The 24,684-nt window shown below is 47.7% G+C and overlaps 1 protein-coding gene across 1 annotated transcript in view; it reads right to left on the reverse strand.

Annotated features, from left to right (window-relative positions):
• Positions 1-885: 885 nt before the first annotated feature.
• TMEM132E (transmembrane protein 132E) overlaps positions 886-24,684 on the reverse strand; it is a 149,391-nt gene continuing 125,592 nt past the window's right edge. The window contains 6 exon segments of the mRNA XM_048519328.1: positions 886-4,902; positions 6,498-6,689; positions 9,600-9,879; positions 10,900-11,105; positions 14,505-14,648; positions 16,750-16,942. Of these exon segments, the coding sequence (XP_048375285.1) occupies positions 3,868-4,902; positions 6,498-6,689; positions 9,600-9,879; positions 10,900-11,105; positions 14,505-14,648; positions 16,750-16,942 (2,050 nt within the window). The 3' untranslated portion in view covers positions 886-3,867.

Raw genomic sequence — 24,684 nt, forward strand, 5'->3', positions numbered from 1 at the left:
GGTTGTTGGCCTTCATTACAATTCGAGCCTCACCCAGAAGCCTAGGAAGTTGTAATGTATCGGCGTAGTATTCGTGCGGATCCCAGCAGGGCTGCCTTCTGAATTTGACAGATGTTAATTTTGTCAATTTGAAGATGTTTCAAGTGCTGCCCTAGTGTTTTATTATTGTAGATTTCACAGCTGCCAGATCTTTAGCTGGTTGTTGGCCTTCATTACAATTCGAGCCTCACCCAGAGGCCTAGGAAGTTGTTGTTGTTGTTGTTGTTGTTGTTGTTGTTGTTGTTGTTGTTATTATTATTATTGACCTGAGGCCCACCATTTTCTCCCAGCCTAACTTACCTCACAGGATTATCGGGCAAATAAAATGAACCCAAACTCTTTGGAGGAAACATGAGTGAAAAATATGACCGGCATTTGTTGCAGCTAAAACCTTTTTTGCTCCACCTGGAAACAGTTCAGCTCAGCGCTGGATCCTCTCCACAAGGAACATTTGATAGTGAACTTTTATTACTGCTTTGGAAGCCAATTCTGGGCCGAAATGCAGCCTGTAAAAGCTTATACGACGTTCTTAAAGCCTCTTCAGATTGGCAGCCTGAAGTAGGAAAGGTCTTTCCCAACACATGGACCCATTTAAAGGAAGATGCTGGAAACTGAGCCAGCCCCTCCCTTGAGGGTAGCATCCACCATTTGCCAAGGGGCCTGTCAGACCTTCCTGTGGACCTCCTCGATGCAGAGTTTGTGAAGGTGCTGGTCTAAATCATCAGGAGGCCCACCACTCTCATGGTTTACAATCCCAATGCAGATGCCAACCAGTCAAGCGGGTTGCTGGTGGAGTCTACCAACGAGGCGCCATCTTGTTTTCATGCTGTGCCAACTCTCTGCATCTTTCTCTTTGTCAGTTTGCTTTTATTTAAAAATTAGACACAGTGGTGGGTAAATTCAAACAGAAAGAGAGTACATTGCCCGCTGGTTGGCAGGGGCTTCCTTTCCTCCGTCCCCCAACCCAGGCCCCATGTTTTGCAATTCAGCACCTGTGGATAGCACCAGCCTCAACACAGCCCACCCTTCAGTTTGGTCTGCCTGGCATGAGTGCCAGGGAGAATGGGGGTTGCAGGTGGGTGCCCCCAATATTCTTACCCAAAGACCAAGAGGGGAGATCAGTAAAACAGAGACTTCTCTCCATACAAGGATGTCCACCATCATTTGAGGATGCAGAGCCTACGATACCCAAGAGAGATCTGCAAGACAACCAAATCACATGATGCTTCTTTCTCCCTGGATTGTACCACTTGAGACCGTGGGTGGGGGTGGGTAGGGTAACTTGGAATACTTCCCCACTAAATACCCCTAGCTGGGACAGCTTGAGCCAGGAACCGATCTTCATGACATGGAGCTTTTGTACATGCAGGGAAAGAAGTGGTACATTTGTGAATGAGAGGTTCCTTTCCCTGTCATCCAGAGTGGTACTACCCAGGAAAAGTCATCCTGTATAATCCTGCTGCAGAGCAAATCAGTGCCCACCAGAAAATGAGGAGTGTGGAGGGGGCGGAGCTTTGTCAACAAGGAGGTGGGGTCATGATTATGCAATGACAGAAGATACAATGAGACTTTGAAACCCAGGATGGGGTTTCAGCCAGCCCTTGTTTGGGGCTGGACGGGGCTGGACTGGGCTGCCATTTAGGGAGGGCACAAGAGGAGTTTCGGTTGTGGCCCACAGTTCACAATGGTGCGTAGAAAGCCAGGGACCAGTTATTTGGACGTGTCAAAGGCACCAATTCCTTTGCTCGAGAAAAACAGCACACCTGTTTGCTCCACTGTTAGAAATGCACTGAAATGTCCCCCACCTCCACATACACTCACTGTGTGACATTAAAATACACTGGGTTGGATCCAACCAGCTTTCCCCCCACTTCATTCACTCAATTCCATTTCCTACTGCAGCCCCAGACACACACCATTTTTGTCCATCCAATTTTTGTCCATGATCCCCAGGATAATCTTTGTTGGGAGGGGAGGGTTAAAACAGACCACTTCCTCCCTTGTGAAACACTGAAAAAGCTGTTTGGATCCAACCCTCAAAATTGGTCATTGAAGGTCAAATGTTTAAACTCTGCCAAGAATTTCCTTTCCCATCCCATTCTCGTATTAAAATCTCACGGTGTGTGCCTCTAGCTCCTCGCCCAACTGAAATGGCACCCTTTGACCTATAGGGGTGATCCAACAATAGGGTTCGGAGCAGGAAATGTAGAGGAGGGGTGCTCAAATTTTGTCCAAAGAAGCCCTTGTCAATCAAGGCAAGAATCTTTATTGTAACCTGTCACAGGATCAAATGAATAATTTTTCACCTGTCCGTGCAAACACTTGCTTCCGTTCCAAGCCGCCAAATAAATTGATCCAAAGTAAAAAAATATAAAAAGAGATGTGTGGGGAAAACTAGGATCCTGTAGACAAATATTGGGCTGGATGGCTGCTTTTGTTTAATCAAGCTGTGAAATTAAATTGCCTTGGAGAGAAGTTATGCCGTCCAATTGAAGACTAGATCCAAACAATTCACTGATTCACCGCTAGTCTCAGATCGCTGCCATCTCTGTGACCCTTTGGAGGTTTACCCCAAATTCCTCAGGATCCTTATGATGTCTACCTGGCCCAACCTCATTCCTAACACATAACCAATTGATCTTAGGTGAATCTTATTCTCCATCTTTCTTGACACCAATGACAGGGAAGTGGAGGAGGAAAAAGGCAGGCAGTGTCTGAATCAATAAGAAACTAGTCTTATCTCAGTATGGGCTGGTGGCACTGACTAGCTGAGGCTGTAAGAAACAGCTGCCCACCTTGTCATTGATTGGTGGGAGTCAGATTGGGTTGGCCAACTAAGCCACCAGTGGAGGGTGTTGTTCTTGGTTATGGAGGCCTTACCCTACTTTAGAACATGAGATTATCTCTTCCATCTCACCAGAACATGAGATTATCTCTTCCATCTTGATCCCCCTCAGAATTTGGGTCAGAGGTCTGTGGGGCTTGGGCGTTCTTGGCCTCCACTCCCACAATCTAGGCAGCCATGTTGGTTAGTGGGCAGATCAACTCAATGCCAGAAGTTTAAGAGTATGGGAAAGGCAGTGCAGGCACTAAAGGGGATCGGTGCTGTTTGGAATAGGCAGGGGGTGGTATAGTCTTACACCCCCTTTCACCTTCCCCATGTAATAATAGAGTCAAAATTTCTTTGTGGGGTCCCAGGGCACTCTAATGCAGCCTTGTACTTGTGACCCAGAGCCTTCTGCCCTGCTTCCCCCTCCCTTCACCCCAGCAGTAGCAGTCCATGAGAGTCCCACAGGCTGGGCAGAATCCCTGAATGTTATTCAAGAGTCAACGTTTATTGTGCAAGAAAAGAAAAGCTGCAGAATCGAAGGTTTCCCTTTTGGAGATGGCCGGCAAAGGCAGCGGTGGACGCTGGGAAGGCAGGGACTGAAGTTCCCCAAAGCAGATGCAAGGATTTATTCCATGTTCCAGCCAGCACCTCGGGATCGGATTGCCCGATCCTCTGGCCCCAACTGGGCATTGCCAGCCCACTCTTTTGACACATAGCTATGGACACCAGCTGGCCCAATCTGGCTAAGTCCCATTGACACCCCCCGTAGTTATGGCCCAACCTGCCCTCCGTTCCTTCCAAGTGACAGGAAGTCTTCCCATATGATGGGACAGATCCTATCTCCCTCGGAACAGCACTAGGACCGAGGGCGGGCTTGTTCACTTGGAGGAAAACCAGAAAAGGACCCCAATGAATGCCAGAGGGGAAATGCAAACTATCCCATCAAATTCCAGCGAGAGCGCCCTGCCCTTGGTATCCGGAGTGGCGGATCTGACCCGTTACGCAATCTCTTTGATCCTATGGATGTAGTTGTGCAGTTCCTCAGGGTCCTGGAGGCCCATATCTTGACAGACCCACTCCAAGTCCTCCTCATCAGCTATGGGAATAGAGTTATAGGCCAGCTCCTCGGAAGGCATGGTGGCAAAAGTAGTGAACTTGACCCGCTTGCGCTTGGAGGTGGGCGAGTTCAGCGGGTCCTCACTCTGGTCCCTGGTGGAGCCCCCGGAGGAGCCATCCCCCCGCCCGTGTACTTGGCTTTGCACACTGGTTTGCGAGGAGCCACTGCTATGGTGGTCACCATGGCAACAGGTCTGGACATTCTCCAAAGGGTTGCCTGGGCTCTCGGGCTGAGGAGAAAGGTCATTCTGGGCCCGCAATGGCTGTCCGTTGCCCAAAAATACCCAGTGGTGAGAATGGTCCATATTGGTTTGTCCTTCTGGTGGGATCCGTTTGTGACGGTACTTAAGCACAAAGACTATACAGTTGATGAGGAAGACAAGGATGGCTAAACAGAAGACACCAAGAAGGGCGTACATGCCTATTTCCAGGTCCGTCAAGCCCCGCGTCACCTGTACGTAGCCGGTAGGGATGGTTGGAAACTCCTCAGTGGGGATAACAACACTGGGCACTCGGCTCTCCTGACTGGGCACTAGATGCCACTCACCCTCCAACCTGGGTGTGGTTCCAGGAGCAGCCCTCTCCCGTCCAGGCTTGCTGGGAGTTTGGACAGGTTCATAATCGTAGGTGGGCTCCTCCTCGGAGTTGAAATGCACACGGACGTTGGCCACAGTAGTGGCCAGCACGCTCTTGCGCTTGGTTTTCTGGCAATTCTCGCAGATCATCAGCTCGGCCTTTACCAGGTCGCCAGAGCCCTCACCTTCGGCCACCACAACCGGAAAGGCCCGATCTGGCATCACTGACACCACAGACTGGTCTTGGCTGCTCACAACCAATGTGTAGTCCTTTGGGTCATACAAGGAGAGGGGAGCTGTAGTGCCATCACTGTACGACACCCAAAGACTCAGCAAGGCCTCCTACAAAAAAAGAGAAGGGGCAAGATTGAGAGGAACAGTCCACCCATCCACCGCCCTCCCCTACTTCTATTACTAGTAGTTTTCAAAATTTGGTTGATCTGTCTTGGAACACTTATGTGGCTACTAAGGAACTCTGCTCTGGCTTCCTGAAGCTTCTGAGATACATTCGGGTCACACTAGCTAGATCAGAGTACAAAATCTGATGGAACAATTCCATCTAGTATCATAGCTTCTCAATGAAACAAAACAATGCAGTGGGACAGAAATTGAGCTTGGTATGCAATTGGACAGCAATTGAGCTGGAAAAATGGCACCATCCAGCAAATGGTATTTGGTAGGCAAGGTGAATTTAGTATCCCTACTAGCCTGAACTGGTCTCATCAGGAGAATATCAGACTTATTGGAAAATACAATGATACTGGGGAAATTTGAAGGCAGTAGGAAAAGAGGATGGCCCAACATGAGAAGGATCTACTCAAGGAGGTGGTGGGGCCACTAACCTGGATAGCTTTAAAAAGGGCTTGGACAGATTTATGGAGGAGAAGTCGATCTATGGCTACCAATCTTGATCCTCCTTGATCTCTGATTGCAAATGCCTTAGCAGACCAGGTGCTCAGGAGCAGCAGCAGCAGCAGCAGGCCATTGCTTTTACATCCTGCATGTGAGCTCCCAAAGGCACCTGGTGGGCCACTGCGAGTAGCAGAGTGCTGGACTAGATGGACTCTGGTTTGATCCAGCAGGCTAGTTCTTATGTTCTTATGTTCTAATGAAGGATGCCAGTTTGCAAGACCTGAGCGAGGCCATTCATGAGAGGACATTCTGGAGGTCATTAATTCATAAGGTTGATATGAGTTGTAAGTGACTTGATAAAATGTAGCACACACACAACTAGTCTGAACATGGGGGCCTGTTTAAACATGTGAGGCCTGAAGGCTTCTGCCAAGTAACAAGATATAGGGCTTTTATCCACTTATGGTCTCTTTTGTACTGAGTGTACATTCCCTTCGGGTTGGATTCTCGGTTACACACATTTCCCCCTTCAAAACTCACTGCATCCTCAGATCGGAGAATCTCGATGGTTTCTGAATGTTCTCAGAGTGCGACTTTTCAGGAAAAGCAAAGGATATCAACATGCACGTCCTTTTCTTTGGGTTTTCTTGCTCCTCTCAACTTTTCCTGCCCACCCAAGAGCAGTTTCTCCACCCAGATTAAACAAGGAAGTGGGGTGGGTCAAATGGCAGACTGACTTGGGCTGTGAATGCTTCGCAGTGGGAAAACACCGATCGGCAATCGGTGTTACTAATGTTTTACTGTTATTGTATTATTATTTTATGTTGTTCACTGTCCCGAGCCCTTCGGGGGAGGGCGGCCAATAAGTCCAAAGAATAAAACAAATAAAATAAAAATAAAACCACAGGGGAAAAAACCCACTGTGAAGAACACAGCTGCAAGGTAAGCACTGACACATAAATGGCCATACTGTGCTGGAGAATAAGGCTCAAGAAGAAGTCGTGAAAATGGTACAGGCAGACTTGCTTTCTGGGAGTTGGTGTCTTAAGGCATTTCTGTCCCAGTACTGCTTGCTCCAGCATTACCTGCTTAGAGAAGTTGAGCGTCTGCTGAGCTGTTGTCTTGGCCACAATGGTATGACTGTTTCCAGGGCTGGGGTACAGCGAAAGGGAGAGGTTGGAGACCACCTGGGCCTTCAGCTCAGTGATCGTGATCTTCTCGTCAGCCACCGTCACCAGCGTCTCTCCAAGGACCGCCTCCATGAGGGGTGAGGCTACCTGTGGGAGAGAAAAGGTATGTGTCAAGAAACTTTACGTGTATTTATTTAAACATTATATACGGTGCCCTCTCCAGAGAACCTGCTCAGGGCACTTCATCCAGGCCCCTTCCGCACATGCAGAATAATGAACTTTCAATCCACTTTCAATCCACTTTGCAGGAGGATTTTACCGTGTGGAATGGCAAAATCCACTTGCAAACAACTGTGAAAGTGGATTGAAAGTGCATTATTCTGCATGTGCGGAAGGGGCCAGAGTAAAGCACGATAAAATCCTAGAACAGCATAAAAATAATTTAAGTTAGCCCAGCTATTAAGACTGCCTCAAAAGTGCAGAAAGGCTTTAGCAATCTCCAAAGGTCCTTACGGAACAATCCCTGAGGCTAAAAGCAGATGGTTAAAAAAAGCTTAGGCGAGATGAAATGTTTTGGCCTGAGACAAAAAGGAGAAAGGCAACTGTGTGGGAAGTTCTGGGGAAAGAAATGGGGACTGGGCATCCTTGCCAGCAAGTAGAGCAGAAGCACAGTCAATAAAGCACTACTGGCAACCAAGCAATGGTGAATTTTATCCAGATCAGCTTGTTGTTGCTAAGCCAGCGTGGTGTAGTGGTTAAGAGCAGATGCACTCGAATCTGGAGAACCGGGTATGATTCCCCACTCTGCCACTTGGAGCTATGGAGGCTTATCTGGTAAACCAGATTAGCTTGTGCACTCCAACACAAGCCAGCTGGGTGACCTTGGGCTAGTCACAGTTCTTCGGAGCACTCTCAGCCCCACCCACCTCACAGGGTGTTTGTTGGAGGGGGGAAGGGAAAGGAGATTGTAAGCCCCATTAAGTCTCCTTACAGGAGAGAAAGGGAGGTGTACATCCAAACGCCGCCTCCTCCTCCTCCTCTTCTTCTTCTTCTTGGGACTGAACTACATTTTAAAAATCATCTGATTGTTTTAAAGGCACAGTGAGGGGTTGTGACTAAACTTGTAAAAATGGCTATCCGGTGAACACATCACAGGAAAAGTTTCAGTCTTTCTTGTTGTGGGATTCTGGATTCAAGCCACCAACTGAAGGCTCTGAGCATCTGCTGCCAGAATGCAGGCTTCAAATGCAAAGGAGCTGATCCAGAGAGCATCGTGCCCCAGAGCACTGTTCGGCCTTTGCCCACTCCACGGGGTTCCCTGAAGCACAGTGCGCCCAGGGAGGACAGACTGACCTTGAGCAGGCTCACATTCTTGAAGGCAGCAGCCAGGTGACAGAGAAAATTTGCTGAGGGAGGCAATACAGTGTCGAGAAGTAGAACTAATTGTAGTCGGAAAGGTCTGGCACAGGTTCAAGGCGGGAGGGGGCAAAGTGGAACTGCGAGGAAATGCAACGGAGACAGCGGGGAAGGAGCACAGGCTTGGCAAGGAAGATTGGGGGGAGGAGGGGTTCATTTATAGGCAAAGACATTCGGAGGCTGGCTCTTGTTTTCACTGCGTGGAGGGGATCTGCCATCGGAGCCCTGGATGGGTAACAAGGCTTACAAAACCAGCTGTGGGGAGGGGTGGGACCAGGGCTGTGCGACTGGGGAAAGGCAAGGGTTAATTCTTACTCCTGCGCCATTTCTTACTTCAAAACTGCCCCCATTTCCAGGCAATTTCAAGCACAATACAATTGCCATCTTCTTTTATTTATTTTATTATTTATTTATGGATTTATATCCCACCCAATCCCCGAAGGGGTCTGGGCAGGTTACAACAAGCTTAGAACATTAACATATGGCTTCAGCGACCCAGGCTGGAAAATGATACTCTTCTCACAGCCAATGGGAGGCAAACCTTTTCTTGCCCAAAGACAGTCTCCAACCGGGGCCTGCAACGAACCAAGATCTGTCCTCACATCCACTCCTTCACTTGTTCATTTGCCAATGTTATATGTGCCCTCTCTCCCCTCTTCCCCACAGGAGCACAAAGCTGCTTTCAAGTGAGTTAGATCCCAAGGTGCAATCTTTCGTATCACCGATGACTTGGTCCTTTTCAAAGGAGAGGCTCGAGACTGAACCCAGGACCTTCCACATGTAAAGCAGATGCTCTACCACTGAGCCCCTTTGCAATTTAAACAGTGGGATGTCACCTAGACTGTACCATTCAGACATACTTGACTAAATGGTAAAAGGTCTGGAATCCATGCCCTACGAGGAGAGAACTTAGGGAGCTGGGTATGTTTGGTGGTGAAGAAGAAGAAGAAGAAGAAGAAGAAGAAGAAGAAGAAGAAGAAGAAGAAGAAGAAGAAGAAGAAGAAGAAGAAGAAGAAGAAGAAGAAGAAGAAGAAGAAGAAGAAGAAGAAGAAGAAGAAGAAGAAGAAGAAGAAGAAGAAGAAGAAGAAGAAGAAGAAGAAGAAGAAGAAGAAGAAGAAGAAGAAGCAGCAGCAGCAGCAGCAGCAGCAGCAGCAGCAGCAGCAGCAGCAGCAGCAGCAGCAGCAGCGGAGGAGGAGGAGGAGGAGGAGGAGGAGGAGGAGGAGGAGGAGGAGGAGGAGGAGGAAGAAGAATTTGGATTTATATCCCACCTTTCTCTCCTGTAAGGAGGCTCAAGGTGGCCTACAAGCTCCTTTCCCTTCCTCTCCCCACAATCTTGTGAGGTATGTGGGGCTGAGAGAATTCTGAGGGAACTGTGACTAGCCCAAGGTCACCCAACAGGAATGCAGGAGTGCAGAAACACATCTGGTTCACCAGATAAGCCCCTGCCACTCAGGTGGAGGAGTGGGGAATCAAACCCGCTTCTCCAGATTAGAATCCACCTGCTCTTAACCACTATACCACGCTGTCCAAGAAATTCTTATTTATGCTCTTGTTAGCTCCAGATCTACCTCTTTGTCCATCTGGGAAAACAAATGGAGAATAAACGTTGTTGGTATTGTCAGGTAGCACTTTGGCTTTTACCTTGAAGAGGGTGGTGCCAGGCTCTCGACCAGCCAACGTGTTGCTGTCCACCATGTGGGCCACCCGAGGGTCCTCTATCCTAATGAAGTCGCTCACCAGGTCTGTGACCTCAACCATCCACTCGGGGCCCAGCATGGTGACCACCTGGTCGGTGCCCTCCGAGGAGGTGGTGTGGAATTGGGTGAACACCTGCAGGGTGGCGTGCTGGTACTGGAGGGTACAACCCCGGCTCTGCCGCCGTTCGTCTTCCTCTTCATCGTCATCGCTCTCTCGTGCTGACCTGCGGGTGATTGAAGGATTCCAAACAACTGGTTCATAGACCAGGTCATGCTATCCAGTTCACTGGCCATGTACAATCCAGCTCCCATACAGTCAAATGATGGACATTAGTAGTATTTTATTATTTACAACATTTATGAAAACCATTTCTCTCCCTAGAAACTAGGATCCCAGATGAATCAACAGCAATGCACCCATATACATCATAAAAATACCATTTAAACAGCCGACAATAACAAATGTTGAAAAGTCTCAATCTCCTTCCAACAGTTAAAAACCACCCACCCTTCTAAAGAGTGTGGTCTTATATGCTCTCTAAAATTGCAGAAGGGATATCGATCTTCTAACGTCTCCTGGAAAACCTTCTCACGCCATTGGAGTGACTACTACAAAAAGCTCACAAATGGGTCAGTTTGTTGTTTATATTCTGGCAGGAGTTGGAACTACTAGAAGGCTGAGCAGAGCGGCCATGTCGACTCTTAACAGGTGGACCAGTCCTTGAGCTATTTTGGCCCAAGGTCACAATAATTAATATCGGCTCAGTCAGCCAGACCTGAAGTAATGAATGGTTGGTATTCAAGGCGAGTCAATTTGCATCTATTGGCATATATTTGCATATGTGCAGAACCAAGTCCCACGGAGAACATCCTTTTATTTTAAGCATCCTACCAAACATTATCTGAGAAGATAAAGATTGATCTTTTACTGGAATCAGGGCTCGATGCATAAATTGTGGGGAACGTAGTCTAGTCACGATCTCCATATCTGAAAGGTTTATTCATCAATAAATTGGGGGTGGGGAAAATTTATTGAAACACATGAGAAATTCCTCTGTGTAGTGGTAGGAGCACAGTCCCAAGCTGTATTCTGAAGGTTTATGGTTTCGGTAGCATTTTTAGGAAACACAGCCTGGTATGGTCTCTAGTCCTCATTGTGCGATCGTCTGAAACAGCTCGGGGAGATCTCAATCCCTTCCCCAGCTTCTGTCCCCCAAAAACACACTGCAAATCCACTAGCTTACCTCCGGTCAGGCAGGACGGGTACCCGCCACCCCTTCACCTGGCTGAGTCGCGAGTCCGAAAGCTCAATGTGAAGGGGGAGCTTGGGGACCCAGACAGTCATCTCCAGGAGGGCACTGAGGTGGTCGTAGCTGAAGGAGACCCCTGCATTCATAGAACCCCTCGACTCTTTGCCACTCACAAAGACATAGTCGCAGCTGCTGGACACCTGCAGAAGAAGCAGGGGAATGACGTGTGAAGGGAAGGCTCACTTATGATTATCTTTGGATTGTAGGCATGTCAGTAAAGGAGGAGGAGGTGTGGCTCAGAGGTAGAGCATCTGCTTGGAATGAGAGAAGGGCCCAGGTTCAAACCATGGCATCTCCAGTTAAAAGGCAATGTGAAAGACCTCAACCTGAGACCTCGGAGAGTACCTGCCAAGTCTGAGTAGACAATACTGACCATGACAGACCAAAGATCTGATTCATTAAGATGCAGTTTCAAATGAAGAATGCAACATGGATTAAGGCAAACAGGAGGACATGGGGGTTGCTGGCATTTTGAATGCCCGCGTGGCCCTGGACTTTCGTAAGTCAAAGGTCAACTGTGCTCCTCACAGGAGTTCCCTCTTCCCTGCTTTTGGAGTCTTCCTCTATCAAGACCAGGGCGAAGACCAAATTGCACCAACAAGTTAATTCCAGAAGGAGGAGGAGGGGAGGAGGAGGAGGAAGAGGAGTTTGGATTTATACCCTACCTTTCTCTCCTGTAAGGCATCTCAAAGCAGCTTACAAACTCCTTTCCCTTGCTCTCCCCACAACAGACACCTTGTGAGGTAGGTGGGGCTAGTTCTGAACAAACTGTGACTCTAAAGGTTAGCGCTGGCTGGTGCCCTACAGATCCCAGCCTTGATGTCAGCCAAAAGGCCAAGAAGCGATCCTTACTGCGGACAAAAATTAGACTTGGGCCACAGGCTAAATCTCTGCCCATGCAAAACTCACAAGCTCTTGAGCACAGTTGCTAAAGGCCAATGGCATCACTGGGCACTCGTCAGCCCCAGGTTTATTTATGGACTCTGGGATTCCACCTCATGCATGGGCTGACTTCCATAGTGGATCCCGAAAATCCTGAACCATCACGGCCTCCAACACGCCCCGCTGGTAGCAACTCCAATTTGGGAGGATGCAGGAATGTTTTCTGTGTCTGTGTGTGTGCGTGCGTTTGTGTGCGATGTGGCCAGGGTCTATTTCCCTTGATTCCCACAGGGCTACTTAAGCTGGGCTTCGACAACCGAGAGACACAGGCTCAGCATGTCTGGGAATGCAATCTCAGCTCCGCATCAGAATAAAAATGAGGCCCGAAATGCATCTCTGGATATTGTGTCGTCCATCAAAATAAAGACGACGTGCCATCGCTTGCATCCTCTAGGCTAATAAACACACCCACCGAGACAAGCTTTGGGGGGGGGAGAGCAGCCCTTTCAGAGACAGCTAATCACCCAGCGTGTCCCTTCAAATAATACCAGGGAAGGGGCTCCCAAGCGGGCTATGCTCTACCCAGAACCACACGTAGGGTAATATCTATTTATGCGGACAAGGGGAAGTCAGATTTGAAAAAGAACCGAGGGTGTGCGCATAGCTCTTGAGATTACACAGAGTGGTTCCGGGGAAATTCAAGGCAGTGAGGCAGACCACTCAAGAGAAACAGCACGAGAGGAGCCTGGAGAGATTTTGAGGCGGGTAATCTTTTTAGCTGATTTACCTCGTGAATTTCTCTGTCAATCTCTCTCCCTCTCTTTTCAGAGTTTTATTCCGTTGTCCCTCTAAGGAGCTCAGTACAGCACAAATCATTTCCCTCTCCCCCTCCCAAATGGAGCTTCACATCAATCCTGCAAGGTAGGTTAGAGTCAGAGAGAGAGAGCGGGGGAGAGAATACAGAACGGGCCCAAAGTCATCCAAGTAAGTTTATAGCAGAGATGGGATCTGAACCCTTCCACCAGTCCTATATTCTACCCACTGGACATCACTGCATTAAATACTGTCTTTCATCTCATTATCCGGTTTGTCAGTTACTCATCCTTATGGTTCTCCCCTCCATTTTAGCCTCACAATACTCTTGCATGAAAGGTCAGCCCATGGGCCCCAGTATGTGCAGGTGACTGGCCCATGGGCCCCCAGTAAGCTTCGAGACCAAACGAGAATTTGAACCCAAGTCTCCAAACTCTGACAGTCGAACCAACAACGTTGTCTGTCAATAAAGCTGCTAGATTTATTACAAATTAGAAGGGTGGTAGGAGATTCCCCCAACCTTCAGCATAACTGGACGGACAGAACAGCTAACCCCGGTTTCAGCTCTGAGGTAGCAGCTGAAAAGCTGTCCGTTCCAGCACCAAAATACCAGCTCCCAGCCTCTGCGTCTCGCTCTTCGCGTGACTCGCGGTGCCGGAGGCTCATTCCTGGCATCCCTCAAGCCTGGAGATCGATAGAGCCACTTCGGTTGTTTATGCCCCTCTCCGCTATACACACCCAGGGAGCGCGGAGACAGCTGCTCACAACTCCACTGCTCTCCGTAATGCTGAATTATTTACAGTAACAGATAGCGGCTGGCCTGATAGACGACGCAGCTTTATGGTCCTGACAGAGCAATTGCCGTCCCCCCCACCTCTCCAGGTGAGCCGGAGAGCCTGCCAACACACCTCTCCGCAGCGCAGCCGACATAACTCACGCCAGGGGTGGAAGGAGGGGTGTCTGCCGAAAAGGACTTAATGGAAAACAGAAGGTGAGGGGGCCAGAACTGGGTGGCAACATCATTCATCCCCCTTCGCCTGCTCAGGGCCACCCCCAAATCCTGGGGGGAAACAGCAGCCCAGGAGGATTTACAAGCAGAACAGTCGCGCGCGGGCCCGTCAGAGTGTCTCACAGCCCATTGGGAAGCAGCAGACGGCTGCAGGACTTGTACAGCACTGCAGTGGTAAATCAAGCCGAGGTTTAATCCAGACAGTGGAGAAGTATCTGAACTTGGAGAGAGGCGGAGAAGTGAGGTGGCTCACTTGAGCCGCACACGAATTTGCCTCGTCTATGTAATCCGACTGTGCCGTGGCCGCACACAGCTTCTGACACTCTGCTCTCACCTACTTTGTTTGCTCGGTGCTGCGCACCTTGTTCAGTTAGAGCAAGAGGAAACAGGGCTGGTTGGCATGACTCTAATCTGTGACTAGCCCAGGTTTTCCCAGGAGGCTTCATGTGCAGGAGTAGGGAAACAAACCCAGAGATTCCATGTATAGAGGTAGCATACCGCTGAATCTAACTGGGGACATCTAGCCAAGGAACAATCTGGCTGGCCATTCTGGGAAATGGGATGTTGGGCTGGAGAGAACTGACCTCTGGTCCAGCAGGATTATTCTTCGCTCCAGCTAGGCAGCTTGTCCCTTGTCATCACCAAGGCCCCTTCCGCACATGCAGAATAAGGCACTTTCAATCCACTTTCACAACTGTTTGCAAGTGGATGTTGCTATTCCGCGCAGTAAAATCCAGCTGCAAAGTGGATTGAAAGTGGACTGAAAGTGTGTTATTCTGCTTGTGCGGAAGTGCTAAGGTTGGTGCCTCTTCCCATATTGGGCATCTTGACCCACCTTGATGATATCTTCATTGCTAGACTTGCACTCCACATCAGCAGAAATGTCCATGATGATGCCCGTCATCTCAATGGCAATGACCTTCACTGGGATGGCCACCGTCCGACCGGTCAGGATAGCCGTGTTGATGATCTCTGTATCCTGAGGGTCAAAAAAAAGGAGGATGTGTCATAGTTCCAGAGTCCAACATTTTCTGAACTCTAATCCCACTATCTGTGCATCAGTTCATAAGAACACAAGAAAATCCATGCTAGATCAGACTAAGGCCCGTCAAGCCCAGCTGTCTGTTCACACAGTGACAAGCAAGACAACTGCAGAAGCGTTATATTCTGTCTGTATGCCACACCACCCAATTTAACAGGCACGCTCCTCTAATACTGGAAAGATACTGAGAGCTCTACCCACATTCAGTCCCTTACACAGTTTTGTGTTTAGAATCTGGTTCTTAGACCTCAGTGAAACTGAGATGAAATGGATGCCCAGTTGGCTGCAGAGTCAGCCTCAAAGTGTTCACCAGTGGTACTTCATCAATCTGGAAAGAGATCTTGAGCAGGATTTGACAGGGGTCCTGCGCCCACCATTTTTATCCGTGACTTGGATGAAGAAAATCCTCATCAGTTTTGCAGATGACCCAAAAAGGGGACCTGCAGCAAGTGCCTCAGAGGGCAGAAATATAATTAAAAATGACCTTGAGAGTTTCAGCCCTGCTTTCCGAGCTCACAAAATGAAATTCCCCAGGGACAAAGGCGATGGCCTGTATTTTGGCATGCAGAATCAAATTCGCAGGACTAGGATGGGGTAACCCCTGTCTTGGAAACAGCACTTGTGAAAAGGATCTTGGGGTTGCAGTTGATGACCACAAGCCAAATACAAGTCAGAAGGGCAATACGGGGGGCGGGGGGGGGCGGGGAATGTTTGAGTGATTTTAGGCTCCATTTGGATAAACTTCTTAACAGTAAGAGCAGTTCATCAATGGAACCAATGACCTGGGGAAGTTGTGGTTTCTCCCTCCCAGGGGGAATTCAAGCAGAAGCTTTTCTCTAGCTTTAAGGAGTCTCAAAGCGGCTTTCCATCACCTTTCTTTAACCCCCATATTTTATACTGTTTTAACTGTATATTTATGGTTGTTCACTACTGTGAGCCCATTCAAGGGGACAACAGTACATAAGCCTGAATGAATGAATGAATGAATGAATGAATGAATGAATGAATGAATGAATGAATGAATGAATGAATGAATGAATGAATGAATGAATGAATGAATGAATGAATGAATGAATGAATGAATGAATGAATGAATGAAGAGTTTCCAACTCTAGAACTCCGTGACTATAACAATCCACCCTACAACAGACAAACATGGGGAAATCCAAGTGTTGATCACTGGACCAAAGAACAAATATTAACTGGAATAATTGCAGACCCAGGGATAACACCTCCCCATGGTCCAGCTGATCAAGAGAAACCATATATATCTTTGTATGCAGAAGACAGGGTGTTTCCAGTTTTAACTGCAGGAAGACAAAAAACAAAAAATGCATCGCAGAAATCAAAAGTATCAATAATGCCAATGTTATTATTTTATTTACTCCAGCGTGGTGTAGTGGTTAAGAGCAAATGCACTCTAATGTGGAGAACTGGGTTAATTCCCCGCTCTGCCGCTTGAGCTGTGGAGGCTTATCTGGTGAACTAGATTAGTTTGTGCACTCCATCACATGCCGGTTTATTCATTGGTTATATTTCTATACCGCCCTCCCCCGAAGGGCTCAGTTGGGTGACCTTGGGCTAGTCACAGTTCTTCAGGGCTCTCTCAGCCCTACCCACCTCACAGGGTGTTTGTTGTGTGGGGTGGGGGAAGGGAAAGGAGACTGTAAGCGCCTTTGAGTCTCCTTACAGGAGATAAAGGGAGGATATAAATCCAAACTCTTCTCTTATTTTTCTCCTCAGTGGGAACTCAAAGCAGCTTACAATCATCTTACCTTCTCCATCCTCCCCTTACAACCACCCTGTATGGTAAGTTAGGACGAGAGTGTGTGACTAGTGCAAGGTCACCCAGTGAGTTTTTTTGGCAGAGTTGATATTTAAACCTGGGTCTTCCCAGTGCTGGCCTGACACTCTTATCCACTGCCCCACACTGGCTGTGAGTGAAGCAAACTAGATCAAACAATGGAATCTGGGGAATAGGTCTCATGATTGATGTAATATAGTCAACAACAAACAACTATATCCAACTTCCGCTCACCATTGCCAGAGGAAGGATGGCACGGATATCCCTTTGGATTACTGTCAGCTCCGTCACAGCCCTGTCCAGGTCAGGCGGTGGGTTGCGGCCTCGATAATCTATGTGCCACATGATTCGCCGAGTCACCGATTGGCTGGTGAAGTTCTCCATTTCAAAGTCCAGCTGCATGATTTCATAGGAGGTGCCTTCCTCCCTGAAGTGAAAAAAGAAAATGGCATCATGGGGATGGGGCCCCACAGAACTCTTCATACACACCCGAATGGTTCGTACAACTGTCAGTATCTAAGGGTGGATATCTTGCAACCACAAGACGAAGTGGTGGTTTGAAAACAGTATTTTAACCTTTGGGAATCTCAGAAGTCATTCAAAGATCACTTTGTCTAAGGAATTGTGAATGCCAAGTTCATTTATTTCTAAATATTTCTACCCTGCCTCACACCAAGGTCTCTAGGCTTGCATAGATTAAAAACCATTTAAAAATCCCCAAAATAAATAAATTATAACAATGCAAAAAAAGAGAGTAAAATTTACCCCAACTGCCCTAACTCTCCCCCGTCCCAGACCAATTGTAGAAGGGGTTTCCAGAGAGGCTAGCCAAACGCTTGGGCAAAGAGAAAGGTCTTTGCCATGTACCTAAACCCATAAAAGATAGGTGCATTGCGAATCTCTGAGGGGAGACTATTCCAAAGCCTGGGGGCAATCATGGAGAAAGTCCTGCCCCATGCCCCTACCTCCCACACCTTGGCAGAGGGAGGTACCACCAGGTCCATCTCCCCATGTGACATCAGTAGGCAGGCAGATACATTTAGGTGCAAGTGTTCCTTCAGGTAAACAAGAGATGCGGAAAAGCATCCAGAAATTCTTAAATCTTAACCAAACCAAAGAACATCAAATGGTAGTGAAACTGAGGCCCTTTCCGCACAGAATAATGAACTTTTAGATCCTCTGAAGATGCCAGCCCCAGATGCAGGCGAAACATCAGGAGAAAATGCTGCTAAAACACGGCCATACAGCCTGGAAACCCCACAGCACCCCAGTGATTCCAGCCGTGAAAGCCTTTGACAACGTTCAATCCACTTGCACAATTGTTTAAAAGAGGATTTTGCTATTCCGCACAGTAAAATCCAGCTTTGAAGTACACTGAAAGTGCATTATTCTGCACATGCGGAAGGGGCCCAAGCTGCACCCTTTCCTTGTCCTCCCCTGAATTCTCACCAATATTGAAGCTTAATTCTCAAGTGTGTGTGTGTGGGGGGGGGGGGGAAGCTGATTCAGATTGGGGCCACCCCATGTCATGAGAAGGGATTTAAGCATCCCCTGCTTAGCTTCATTTTCCTGCCCTGACAGAGCCCTGGGGAACTGAGAAAACTTACATGTACTGTCCTTCTAATGCACATCTAGTTTTAAAGGACCTGGGGCAATCCTGAAAACAGGATAGTGTGTGGTTCGGTGGCATGCCAACATAATGCTGATATATTGGAATCAATAAACTCAAGCATGAAATGTGTGTGAGGTGAGCGAGAGGTCACCTCCGTTGTTGCCTGATGCTGATAGGTACACAGGATCAGCCAGGGCTCCGGGCTATCGTGGCATGCCTTTCATAATGCAGGTCATGATGGTTTCCTATAAATCAATGGGGGAATTAGCAGCAATATTAGGGGCAGATAGAAAGGGAATACTGCACTTCAGAGAGAATGTTTCCAGCCCCACTTTCTCCCCAATATGCTTAGCAGAATGTTGTTTTTGGATTTGGAGGAGCCAGTGTGGTGCAGTGAAGAAGAAGAAGAAGAAGAAGAAGAAGAAGAAGAAGAAGAAGAAGAAGAAGAAGAAGAAGAAGAAGAAGAAGAAGAAGAAGAAGAAGAAGAAGAAGAAGAGGAGGATGGATGGAGGAGTGGAGGAGGGAGGAGGGAGGAGGAGGAGGAGGCAGAGGAGGGAGGAGGAGGAGGAGGGAGGAGGAGGAGGAGAGTAGCTTGGGAATTCCATATCCCCTTTCTTTCCTGTAAAAAAAAGAGAGACTCAAAGCATGGCTCACAATCTCCCTTTCCCAACAAACAACACCCTGTAGCAAGGTGTGTGGGGCTGAAAGAGCTCCGAAGAACTGTGACTAGCCCAAGGTAATCCAGCTGGCATGTGTTGCACAAGCTAATCTGGTTCATCAGATAAGCCTCCACAGCTCAAGTGGCAGAGTGGGGAATCAAACCCAGTTCTCCAGATTAGAGTGCACCTGATAAACACTACACCACGCATTGGGCTCTAATCTGGAGAACTAAGTTTGATTCCCCACTCTATATGAGCTGTAGATTCTAATCTGGTGAACTGGAGTTGTTTCCCTGCTTCTACACTTGAAGCCTGCTGGCTGATCTTGGGCTAGTCACAGTTTTCTCTTCAAACAAGGGGTTGCCAGCGCAGCTGGGAGATTTTGGGGGAAGCGCCTGGGGAGGGTTAAATATGGGAAGGATATGATGCATCTTTCAGGTGATGGTCTAGGAATACCTTCTAACCTTCACTGTAAAGACCATAGACATATGTGGAAATTCCTGGAGTGTACCATGGAGGCCATTTTTTCCTCTCGCTCCTCGATTTCTTGATGACAGGGGAATGAAGCCAATGGTGCAGCGTTGCCCACTATAGGCATACAAATGCCAATACTACTGAAACATGAGAGCCCCAGGGTGTGGTCCAAAGTGACATAGTCAAGGAATGAGTTTGCTGCTTCTGTAAGAACCTGGTTTAACTTCAGCTCTCCTTAACTTTGAGCGAGAATTCAGGGGTTCAAGCCAAAGGCTTCTAGAAAGAGACGTACTGACATCAGATCTAGCAGTGAGTTTTGGGACATAATACGAATGGAGAGAGATTCCACAGATCTGTTGAAAAGTGGAAGGACCTTCAGGGTTGCAGAGGTGGAGGGATCTGATTATAAAGGAGGGCAGAAGAATTGGGTCATGGAACCTAATTTCCAAACACCATTTTCACTGATTTCAGTTTCAACATTAAGCAGGAGATTTAAAATCTGGCCGTGTCCCCATCCAGCACCAAAGCAATGAATTCGTACTGTGCAATCTAGTGGGCTACAGCTGGAATGGGATTGGCGTCCGTGGAGAATATCCCATCGATTGGGGAATGTTGTACATGGCCGATATTACAGCCGTAAATAAGTCAACCACAAAAAAATAAGGGTTGGGAGGGAGATTCAATTCACGGTCGCCTCCTTGTTTGCTTAAATTGCAAACCCAGTCCATCTTCCAGGCTTGGGGAAAGTTTGAAGTTAATAAACTCTTTTTTAAAAAAAGAAATCATTGAATCAGATTAAATGGAAACATGAAGAATAGTCACAGAAAGCCCCCCCCCCCCCAATGCTTTATGCAACTGGCCCGGGGAATACGGAAGACCTGATGGCCAGCGCAGCATCTGCTTGGGCCATAAAAACCGCAAGCCCATGAGCTTGTGCATGGGATAACCTGAAGGGAGGAGGCAAACAGCCACGGATCATCTGGGTTTTCCATGAGCATCAAGGACACCCAGGAAGCAAAAAAGAGAGGCTTCAGAGAGTCATTCAGAGATGCAGCGGGGGTAAGCGCTGCTGCACATTCTAACAGCAAACCTTTCAGGTGTAGAATTGCTGAGTGCTTCCAATTTGTTATTTATTATTTTTCATTTATTGATTAAACTTGCTATACCGCCCACCCCTGAAAGTGCTCTGGGCGGTGTACAGAAAATAAAAACCAACAAAACTCACAATCAATCATTAAAACCGAATTAATTAAATACAGCAGCAGCAGCAAACCAGAAAAACCTAACGTCAGATGGCAACCGGAAGAAACCTCCTATCCCCTTGGGAGGAGACCGGCACAGCACAAGTAGCCAATATGATGGTATATGGGGGGTAGCGGGGGAGACAATCAGCGACTACCCCCCAAAAAAACGGGTGGAACAACTCCGTTTTACAGAGGCCCTGTGGAACTGTCCAAGGTCTCACAGGGCCCTGATGGCCGGAGGGTGGGCGGAACTGTCCAAGGTCCTGCAAGGCCCTGATGGCTGAAGGGAGGGAGGGTAGAGACTAATTGCATCATCGAGGGGCTGCGGACCACCAGAAAATTTGCCTCTATAGAATGCAGAGGCTAAGTAGGGACATACAGGGAAAGACAGTCCCTGAGGTAGGAGGGCCCCAGGTCGCGAAGGGTCTTAAAGGTCAGAACCAACACCTTGAAGGTGATCTGGAATTCCACTGGGAGCCAGTGCAGCTGGCGCAGCAAAGAGGAGATATGAACCCTAGTAGAGCCACCAGTGAGAAGCCGCACGGCTGCATGCTGGACCAGTTTTAACTTCCAGATCAAGTGGGTTTATGTTTTCAGACCTCTGAGAGATGGTGCAATACCCCCTTAAACACAACAACTTGGATAAAGAGACCTGGTTGGTCCATATTCCCAGTTGTGTGTCATCCCATGGAACTGAGAGCAGCCTTAGCCAAATAGTGACGAATCAAAACCATAGCACCCCCTGCAGGCCAAATGCTTCGCAGGCATTTGAGCGGTAACTTAGTTTCTAATTTCTGATCCCTGCTATTTTTCGCTATACAGCAAAAAAATCCCATTTTGATTTTGCTTCCACCCTCCGCTTTACATGAAACAAACAGTGATGCTTCATTTCCACGCAATTTTCTGAGCCCCCCCTCCCCCCGCTAAATAAAATATATCCCTTTTCAATGTTCATGGTGGTTAATAAATCAGGATTATACATTGGACATATATTTTATGCTTAAACGATGAAAGCCGAATGTATAAATAACGTATAAATAATGTATAACTTGTGTATAAAAATGTACGCCGTGTATGCACGAGCACAAAAGAATTGCGGGAGGGGGAAAAACAAGCTCAGAAGCCAAGGACTGGAACCATCGACAAGAATATAAACAAGTTTCAAAAGAAATGATACAGGAACATTTGCTCACCTTGTTCGTTCATCCCCACCCTCCGCCTCCACCACTCCAAGATGCCCCCCCGCCCAACGTCCTTCTCAGAAATCAACAGCTCTCTGCTTGGAAACCTAGCTCTAAAATGCTGAGACAAATTAAAGCCTTTGATGTCAAAATCCCCCCCCCCCCCAAGCAGGAAGGGGGGAGACCAGTACTCAAAGTCGCCCCCAGCAGTACCGTTTGATCAGTTTGTTTTATTAAAAGGTGATTGTAATCACTTTACATTCATCGCCTGCCTCTAACCTTCCGAGGCAAAATTTAATCTGCAGGCCCAGCTCTTTACCTGGTGTGGGGCCAGCCTCTTCGTCTCATTGCCGCCCAGAGCCCCTTGGGATGGGGCGGTATATAAGCTCAAAAAATAAATAAATAAATAAATAAATTACAGTTAAAAATATACAACAGATATAAATGGAGTGGAGCTCCTGTCTCTTGGCCCAATGCACATTTCCCAAGCTCATCAGACAGAGGCTTGCAGTCCATCCAGCATTATGGCCATTTTGAGATGGGAACTGGTCCTTATGGTACAAGGAGGAAAAAGAGTAGAGGAGGAGGAGGAGGAGGAGGAAGAGGGATAATTTTAACTTCCTGCTTTTCTAAGCCATTAAGGAGTCTCAAAGTGGTTTGCAAACTCCTTTCCCTTCCTCACCTCACAACGGACACCTTGTGAGGTAGATTGGGATGAGAGAGTTCTGAGAGAACTAGCTCAAGGTCATCCAGCAGACTTCATGTGCAAGAGCAGGGAAACAAACTCAGTTCACTGATCTTTTTTTATCCCAAGGCCATAAAACTGGTTGGTGTGAACGTAACCCTAAGATCTAGTCTCTGTGACTACCCTGCACTTCATCAACAGCCCCTGACCCAGATGGCTTCGGATAGCCCAATATCATCAGATCTAGGAAGATTAAGCAGATCAGCCCTGCTCCATACATGGATGGAAGTTCTCCAAAGAAGCCCAGAGTCGCTATGCAGAGGTAGGTGGTGGCAAACTGCCTCTCAACATCTCTTGCGATGAGAACCTCACAGAGTTGCTGTCAATTGGCTGTGACTTGACAAAACTTTCGACCAGTGGTGTAGCTACCACGGGGCAGGGTGGGGACAGCTGCCCATGGCGAATGCCATTGGGGTCACGTGGGGGTGGAAAATCGCCCGACACACCCTACCTCCTTCCTCTCTCACCCCACCTCACCACTGGCTAAGGTAAGTAGGGCATGGGGTGATGGAGTGGGGGCCCATGGGGGGCGGAAAACTCAGAGTCTGCTCCAGGCTCCATTTTCCCTAGCTACGCCCCTGCTTTCGACGCCCCACTGACAGTACCACTGATTTCAGGATAAGGAGGAACTGCTCTTATTACCATATTGAACTACAGATTTAATCAACCTATAGCTCATTTGCTCCCTTCCTCTGCGCCACATTCCCCAATCAGATCAATAACTCGGCCAATGGCCTGGCTGGGGGAAAAGGGTAAAAAGCCATCCCACCAGAGAAAAGCAGCCAAGGGATCCTCATTGACTTGTCTCATGTTCACACAAAGCCAACTGTTCTTTTTCTTTTTTTTTTTAACTCAGGAATTTTCCTGCTACCCTAGAATCCAAAACCCACAAGTGATTTCATGGGCAGCAGGAATGTTGTATTTTGCCAGAGAATCTGGTAGCACGTTTTTGTGGCTCCAACTCTGGGGCGCAACTTTGCTAAATTCCAATGGCTTTTAGAAAAGTTGTTTTCACAACTGAGGAAAGAGATGATATTCGATGGAGCACCCTCACAGCAAGAAGGCAGTGAGCTCAGAGCCTTAAAAAGGGTCAAGTTGGGGGAAAGGGTGCTGAGCCAAGACCCCCCCCCCCCACATGCACACAGAGGTCCTACTGCTGGTCCAGCTATCTGGAACCTGAACAAGTGTACAATGAAAGAGACATGATCCAAAAGCTACTGGCTGATTTTAAGGGGAGGTAGGAACGAGTCAGCCTTCATTCTCTCCCTGTTTAACAAAATTTAGATACAGCAATCTGGAAAAGAGGCTCTTCTCTTGAAAGCAAAACACAAGACATGAGAGAAAGCAGTCAGCTGTAGTGTCGGAAGAGCAAAAGTTATAAACTGTTAGTACAGACTTCTTTGAGAGCATTATATGTTGAGATACAAGTATTGGGCCTCACTGAAGGATTTCTGAGACCAAACTTACCGGAGTTTGATTAGCCTAAGCCAAAATATACCAAAGCCAAAATATGATAAATGATTTGATGACTGATAAATGTGCATGTTGTTAAGTTTTATTGTTTAAATAATCAAAAAAAGACTGCCCAAGCCAAAATACGGTTGGTGATTGATGCTTGATCAAAGTGCAACTTGTTCAGATGTCTTTGTGCTGTAAACATTGTAGTTACTCAAAAGTTTGAATGGTTTATTTTGGTGAATGATTAGAGAAGCATTTCTGTATGTACATTATATTATAAACATCTGAAAATCATCACTGTCTTGGGACAAGAGAATTAGCCTTCTGGGTGTAAAAGTGGATTGACTGTACCTATTATAGTGAACCCACCTCATAATAATATTTCGAAGATGGTGATTTTAAGAGGGGGCAGGGACTTGCGTCAGCCTTCATTTTCTCTCCATTTAACACAATTTAGTTTCAACAGTCTGTAAAACAGGCTCTTTGCCTCGCTCACAAAAACATTTGCAAAGACGGCCGCAGCCTCGCAAAGAATGGAACAGCTTGTGTTGTCCCCAAAACTCCCGCGTCTTTGAAGCAAACCTCCGCTTAAAAGGAAGAGGAGCTGATTGAAGGGCCTGTATTCCGCATGCATGCTCCCTCCCGGCGCCCGCATTCTCCCCGGCCTGTTCTCTTTCCAATTTCATCTCCGAGGCTGAGAAATCACAGCTGAGCACCTGGGTGCTTCCCTCCTTGAGGAACTCACTTTAAAACAAGGCTGCTACAAAGGCTTATCAGTCGCTCTCCAGGAAGTTTC

Source organism: Sphaerodactylus townsendi, linkage group LG16 (genome assembly GCF_021028975.2).
Source record: "Sphaerodactylus townsendi isolate TG3544 linkage group LG16, MPM_Stown_v2.3, whole genome shotgun sequence".
Classification (NCBI taxonomy): Eukaryota; Metazoa; Chordata; class Lepidosauria; order Squamata; family Sphaerodactylidae; genus Sphaerodactylus; species Sphaerodactylus townsendi.